The 8418-nt window shown below is 30.4% G+C and overlaps 1 protein-coding gene across 1 annotated transcript; it reads left to right on the forward strand.

Annotated features, from left to right (window-relative positions):
- The first annotated feature begins 247 nt into the window (after positions 1 to 247).
- Positions 248 to 2761, forward strand: LOC140666794 (uncharacterized). The gene is given in 4 exon segments (XM_072894335.1): positions 248 to 499; positions 1677 to 1801; positions 1803 to 2130; positions 2379 to 2761. Coding segments are annotated over 4 exon segments (615 nt in total). The 5' UTR covers positions 248 to 432; the 3' UTR covers positions 2474 to 2761.
- Positions 2762 to 8418: the final 5657 nt, after the last annotated feature.

Consider the following 8418-nt stretch of genomic DNA (forward strand, 5'->3'; position numbering starts at 1 on the left):
TACTCGATGCTCATTGGTCCAGTGATCTTATGCTATGCATATGCAATTTATGTCAATTTATATGTGGTAGCCCTTAGTTAATTTCTTTATGTATTTATGCATTTATGCAAATTTGTCTGGATAAGCCCTTAAGATTATCCAAAATCACACTCGACACAATTTTGAATATAAAAATGGACTATGAATACAGACCTTTGTCTAGGGATTATTAGTCTGAGCCTTTGGCACAATGTCATCGCCATCTTGATACCACACGCGGCAGTCTGGGCAGTCATTGCTGATCGCTGCAAGTAGACGTGAGGTACAGTTAAACAGTGGCAATTAGTCCAGTACTAGTGGTTTGCGTAATACGAATATAATCGTTTCCTAACACATTTCCTAACGACACGAGAGAATTTCGTTTTCGCATTTTTTGATACGACTCGTCCCAAAATGAAGTCGATTTATGTGATTTGCGTGTTATTGGGGATAACGATTGGCTCGCTAGTATTAGCTGACGGTGAGTTTCTTTGATTCTTTGACATTAGCGCGATTGTATGTATGTATGTATGTATGCGCGTGTGCGTGTGCGTATGCGCGCGCGCGCGCGCGTGTGTGTGTGTGTGTGTGTATAGATATAGATATAGATATAAAGCAACATGTACGACACAGTGCATAATAATGGATTTTGTGCGATAACGGATTAAAAACAGCTCCGATTTTGTCGCGTGCAACGCCTACCCGCGCTGAATCAGCGGTATACGTTTTCAACTGAAACATATATTATATATATTATAAGACTTGCTTTTTATTCACTTCGTTCGGCATTTTCTCTACTTTAGAAGCATCAAGATGTATATCTATTTTTTTTTTTTTTGTTTTGTGTAACGGAACATACAAAAAACTACAAGTGTAACACTAAAAACTTAAACAAATTGCGGCACGATTCTCGTTTATTACGTATTCTTGATTTTTATACTTATTGTTGGACAATAGCCATGACAGCAGCAGTAACGGCAGTGATTTCAAGCAGATTCTTATTGTTATCGATTTCTCGCTGACCACCGGTCAAATCTTACGGACTACGTTGAGTGATAATGATCGACGTATGCGCGATGACGAGTTGTAATACTTGCTCGTAAGAATAACGTTGCAGACATTGACGAGCAATGATGCCCGCTTTGCGCACATCGTGCTTCTGTTTCGAGCTTTATTGTATTTTGACGCGTGTTTCTGAAATAAATTATCAAAAGATTTAAAGATAAAAAGGAAAAATTATCACAATTGTAATAATAATAAATTTTTTTAAATTATCAGAAAATAAAAATTTAATGCAAATCTCATTTTTTTGCTCTTTATGGAGCTATTTTCGATTATAAATGTTTTATAAATTAAAAAAAAATAGTATTAGATTATTAATTTTAATTAATACTTGTATATGATTAATGCATTGTGCAAATGTATATATATTGTAAAGAGTAATGTATGTAAGCATTGTAAAGAGATATCTATACAATGCTTACGTTTATATTGCTTAGCTTATCATGAAAATGACGATTTGAATAAATTTATTTATCGATACATAGTCACATAAGAACATAAAGAGTGTTTTATCCATATATCTCTTATTTATTATAATTGAAATATGTATCTTTATTTGTAAATGAAAATAATGTATGATTTTTTTATGTACGCAGGTGCAACACCAACGACGTCTGAGCCACAAGCATCTACATCTATTCTTTTGCCAAACTCTACAGCGAAGCTGCTACAGAGTAATAAAACAGATGGCACGACAACTTCTACGCCACAGAAGGACACCTACAACTAAAACCACTTTAAGCTCAACAATTACTACTCCGACTACTACTACTAATTCTACTACTACTACTACTATTACTACTACTACTACTACTACTACTACTAGTACTACTACTACTCCTACTCCTACTCCTACTCCTACTACTACTACTCCTACACCTCAAACTTCTAAAGCTACAACAACTTCTACAACCGTATCGCCGCCAACAAGCACCAATGCTACATCTTCTACAACTGTACCCACTAGTACAACTGCGGTAAGAACGACAGCTGAACCAGCTCCTCCATCACCTTCCAAGGATCGGCATTTTGATGGTTTAAGCTTTTTTGGTAAGAAATAACTTTTTGTTTTAGTTATTTCCAGAGATTATAATAAACAATTTTCAATAAGAAAATAAAATAAAACACTAGTAGACTTATGATAAAAAAATTTCATTAGAAAAATTAAAGTAGCGTACACATTGTGTTTGGAAGTATATTAACTAAATAAAAGTTGTTTTCATAAAATTTTTTTGCAATAATTTACATATTTGATTTATTGTTTCATAATTAAGCAATTGTGCACATGTTTCTTGCAGGTGGCATTGTTCTTGCTACATGTTTAATGGCCATTGCCGCATTTTCGTGGAAATTCTATAGACAATGCAGTGAAAGGAACTACCGTACACTGTGATAAGGTGCGAGTGTTGTAATAAACTTTCGATAACTAAATGCAATTAATCGAATTAAGAACTACGAATAATATAATAATAATTATTTTATTGTAATAATATTGCGTATTTTTATAACGCATTTAAGTATTGCGTGGTTTAAGTGCTCTTAGTAATGTGATGTGCAACCACGAGTTCCGTTATAATTGCAAAGAATCAAGTATCACATTCATTAAAAATGACAGTTATTTGTATTTTATTAGTAGATGAAAAAGATTGCGATGTAAAAGTTACACGAGTAGAAAGAGAAAGGAAAGTAGGTGATTAGACTAGAGACTATTAGACTCTATATGACCAATCAAAAATATACTTTCCAAAAAGAGAAAAAAAGAGAAAAGATTATATATAGTTCTTTAAACATTATTCCACTTCTTATTAGTTTTCACTCAAGCTCTGATAAAACGCAATTTATATCTTTAATATATGGCACAATATACATACAATAAAGTCCCATAATAAAGTTATGTAAGCTTTAACTTTTCTGTAGAATAGGAAAGAAAGTCAACTTGAGAAATAAGAGCTTGATACAAAAATATCTTAGTGTAGAAATGTTATTATGTCGAAATAAATCTCCGAAAACATTCTGATTTCAGAGAAATGTATCGTGCTGTATAAATAATAATATCAATTCGTAATATGCATTGGGAATACAATGTATATATCGAGTTGAGTTGTTATGAAGAATATTGATAATCATTATTTGATAAATACGAGCTGATAACTCCTTTCTATGCAGTAGATATTTTTGTCGTTGGTCTTATCATATAATATTTTTCCAGTGAAACAGTAGACACTGCGGTTCAATGGATAAGAATATTGATAATCATTATTTGATAAATACGAGCTGATAACTCCTTTCTATGCAGTAGATATTTTTGTCGTTGGTCTTATCATATAATATTTTTCCAGTGAAACAGTAGACACTGCGGTTCAATGGATAATCATTCACGTGAATAATCGTGAATAAATATTTCAATAATGCGCTCCAATATATATATATATATATATATATATATATATATATATATATATATTGGAGCGCATTATTGAAATATTTATTCACGATTATTCACGTGAATGATATATATATATATTAAAGCAAAGTGGATTTCTTTTTTCTATTAGAGATTACATTCTTAGGTGTCATTTACAACATTTAAACACAAGCTTATGTTGTACATAAATACACACATATACAGTAGTATATATAACTGTTTTCTTTATATATATATATATATATATATATATATATATATATATATAAAGAAGGGAGAGAGCGAGAGAGAGAGAGAGAGAGAGTTTGCCTTAAAATAATTATTGATTATTTAAGCGTTATAATTTCATCTTCTCTGTCTTAAAACCTTCTAAATGTTTTAATATGCTCTTATTCATATAAAATAAAAAGTTCAAGTATTAAAAAGTTTCTTTTTAACATATTTGCTTACGAGTTTAATTATAAAAAATTAACTGTCTTTTTTTTTTTTCTTTTTTTTTTTAATACAACGTGTATTATTCAGACCATAAATTAATTTACCTCTTTTTGATATGCGTGAATATGAGATAATATTTTATATACACACACACATATATATATATATATATATATATATATATATATATATATATATATAATGTGTGTGTGTGTGTGTGCAACAGTATTTTAATTTCAATACTACAAACAATCTTATGAAACAATATTTTAAATTAAAAATTACATTCTTTTTAGAACAAAAAGTAAAGAGAGAGATTGTATAATGTATATTTCATATTTCATGTGCAATGTTTATGTGTAAAATTTTTTTTGTTTCGTCTTAATGTACACTGTATTGATATAATATTGAATTTATACATACAATATTGTTTAGTATTTTAGTCTGAAGTTTTCCTCGACAACATATACAATTATAGACATTATTTTCTGCGTAACATCGTGTTTCGCCTTATCGGTACTCTTCATCACGATGAAAACTTCAAAAATCTATTACATCTGTCTCGCGATTATCTACTCGACGATCGTATTAATATAATAGTTATTTTTATATTACCACTCTTCTTTCATCAAAATAATATATTTTGTTCAACATATATATTCGATATATGTGTATTTCAATGATTTAAATTTAAAAATATATATCGTAAGTATATTTACAGACATAAAGAAAAAAGGAAAATAAATAATTCTTGTGTATAAAAATAGGTAAATATAAATTGATTAGCCATAAAATTTTTCGCATTATCAATTTTTTCATTGTACTAATTAAATAAAAGCAATTTTAAAGCAATAATGTCTCTGTATACAGAGTGTTAAAAAAAAAAAAAAAAAAAAAAAAAAAAAAACTATTCAGCATTTATATAGTAGATAGTAGACGCAATATTAAGTAAAAGAGTCTTAATAAACCTAGGTCGAAAACTCAATCATTAGAGATATAAAAAATTTTGTTATATTACTATCATGACTAACTTATTTGGTTTCTACGTGTTCTACGTTTCAGTGTTTATAAACTGTGTTTTCGGTATTTACAAGTCGCGTTCTGAATGTCCTTATTCAAATTTCACGGATAATCGTTCAATTGTTAAACAATTAGCGATTATACTGATTACATGACTGAACGATTTTACGACGCGAGGTGAAATATTTTAAAAGTATGTATAGAATGTGAATGAGAACGCGGTTTGTCCGAATACCGAAACACGTAGAAGCCAATAAGTCAATTATGATAGTAACATAGAAAATTGTCGATATCTCTGAAGCACGTGAGTTTTTGACCTAAGTTTATGAAGACTTTTTTACTCACAAGTTGTCAGTATTGATTCATATTATCTGTCATATGAATGTTGAATGATTTTTTTTAAACACCATGTATATATTATAGCAGTACACAAACGGATAATTTTGTCACATAGCTACGTCAAAACTTGTGCCGAAGCTTCTATGATGTGTATATCCTTCCTCCGCTTTATTTGTGGCGAAAATAATTAAGCGTCACTTAGTAAAGACCATGAGTTTATTATCAATACCTCGGAGGTTGTGGCGTAATTTTATTAAAATATACTAAATACGGACTCATATTTCGCGTTCAGAAAGAGTATTGATCGCATCCGCGGCGTTACACATACTCTTGACACACATATTTCCGTCGAGACCGTTTAAAACTAATAGCGGACTCGCCACTCTGTTTCTTCGTCGTTTTTGCGTCGAGAAAAGAAATATTTATTGTAAAAAAATCTCGATACGAGAAAACTATTCGGATATATAGATATTTGTATTTAGCGTGAGCAGCTACAGTTTCGTCAGGCACAATGAGATATATATTCGGTGACAAACACGGCGCAAAAACAGAATATTGTAGTGGATAAACTTTTGCCCCATTTAAAAAGTTGCAATAATTTATTCGATGCTTTGAGAGTTGACTACTTGCCGAGAAACGAATTCCCGAAAAACGTTTCGCTATTTCGCAATTTTGGAAAAAGTAACATTTTTTTAGCATGATTTGGATTCTCCAAACTATACTATATATATAGTATATTAACTGTTGAAAATTCTCTAACTCGATATTTTTTATGTAGATAGTGTAAGCTATCTTACGCTATCTACATATATTTTATAAAAATGAAAATAGTTATTTTGTTCCTTAGAAAAATATAATTAAGGCATGACAATAGAGATATATTAGATATAAAGAAAAAGTAAAAGTGAAAAAAATGTAATAAAATATGTGTAATCTGTGTCAATCAACCCAAATGAAATATTTTTCAAGTTTATAGGCAGCGCAAACTTTGAACTTAGAAATCACATGTTCTGTTTTTATTCTTTTTTATTTCATTTTACGCAAATTGAGAGAGCGTGCGAGTGTTACGGCACAAGGTTCCCAGAGAGGACGAGGCACGAGGCACGAGGCACGAGGCACGAGGCAGAGTGCGGTATAAACCAATCTAAGAAAAACAGGCATGCAAGAACAGAGATCGCGATGAGGCAAACATGACGCGTAACGAAAAAAATATTAGCATGACACTTTTTGTTTAGCGTGAAGCGTTTGGTTTACATTTACCGAAACGAAAAAAACATCAAGCAGAGTGGACTTTTCTCCGCAAGAGTTAATCAGAAAATCTTTACGCAAGGAAATACGCGAGAAAGTTTGAAATTCAAACTGGAAAAGAATTTTCGAAAAGAAATTAAATTTTCAGAAAAAAGTGCAGAGATTATCCAGATTTTAAAATACATTTTACAATGCGATCTTATTTATTATAATTACATGTAAATTTTAAATTTGCCCGCTGCGTCTAATCGCATTAGAATAATACGCGACGCAAGAATGTATGTATGTACGAATAATAAACCGAGATATCCATTCTCATCATCTCTAGCGAAAATGTCACGCGAAAAACATTGGTTAGATTATATATACCAAACCAGTCAGTCATTCGTTCCATTCATCTCCTAATCGCGTAATATCTATGCTAAATGCATATTTTTTTCTATCTATACGTATTTCCTTTCATTTATTTCATTTATCAGTCACATTTAAATAAGTTGGCTGAGTAAATAACAAAAAAATTAGATTCTTTCAATTCTCTCATCACTTCAACTTACACATTTTTAACGTCACGCAACATTTTTAGAAAAAAAAAGATGAAAAAAACGCGTTATTTTTGCACGTGTTTACCTGAAGAAAACATTTCAGGACATCCAAACATTTTTCAATTTATATATATATATATATACACATTGTAACTTTCTAATATATAACTCGCCAATATTATATACGTACAACAATTAGAAACGTGATTGCAAAGTGAGAAAATATAATAGAGTTTGATAGTCTTGCACGATAAACTTGTCCTTCTTTCATCGAGATTCGATCTATTTTATGATTTATTATTTATACAATTTAATGAAAACTCTTAAGGGATATCGATATTGGAATTATTACGTATCACGTGTAATGGTTAATACGCTGCCATTACAAGCTGTGGATAATAAACATCTGCAGATGTGAGTGGTTTAACGAAGCGATACGAAAATTTAATGACGTATTACACAAGTCATCTTTAACAAGCTGGTATACGAAATGATAATTGCATGTATTCTATTTTTAATGAAAAAAATTATGCAAATTAATTTTACATTTTATTTTACCACATACATATGTATAGCACGCGCACGCGCACGCACACGCACACGCACACGCACACGCACACGTCTGTCTTTATAAATATTCATATGTATAAAATAAGTCTTTTTAAACATTTATATATTATATAACAATTAACCCTTTTTCAATATAAAACATTTTAATTCTGCAATATGTACATGATATTCATGATGATTCATTTAGTGTTAGATAATTAAATTTAAAATACATATATATATACCATACGTATAATAAAAGTGTTTGGCCGCGTTTGTTCGACAGTTTTCGCGGTAGCGAAAGGGAGCAGTTAGGGATGAAGACCGGTAAACGTATAAAAATAAAAGAGCGTGAATATTCTTTCGTGTATATTTCTTTGCTTTCGTTTCCTATATTTCCTTCCCCCTCTCCTCTCTCTTTTTCGTGTTTTTTTCTTTCGCATTTGTTATTCCTCTTTGTCTTCTTCTTTCATATTTTTTTCTCTTCCTCAATCAATTCATCTTTTTATCTTTCATCAGTTTTACGATTCACAATCAATAGTATTGTATTGTAATAAAATAAAAAAAGAAAAAAAAATCGAAACAAATTTGGCTTCAATATGTAACATATTTGTGATTTTCCTTTCTTATATATTACATTATGTTTCGCATCGCGTAAATATGATAAAACACGGTATCGTAATGTATCACTGATTCGTCTTATTAGAGACCACGTACATACATGCAACAGCTACATAGCTAAATGTTCCGATCGATCGACACTTGGTTTCGACTTGGTAT

Source organism: Anoplolepis gracilipes, chromosome 6, assembly GCF_047496725.1.
Source record: "Anoplolepis gracilipes chromosome 6, ASM4749672v1, whole genome shotgun sequence".
In the NCBI taxonomy this organism is placed as follows: domain Eukaryota; kingdom Metazoa; phylum Arthropoda; class Insecta; order Hymenoptera; family Formicidae; genus Anoplolepis; species Anoplolepis gracilipes.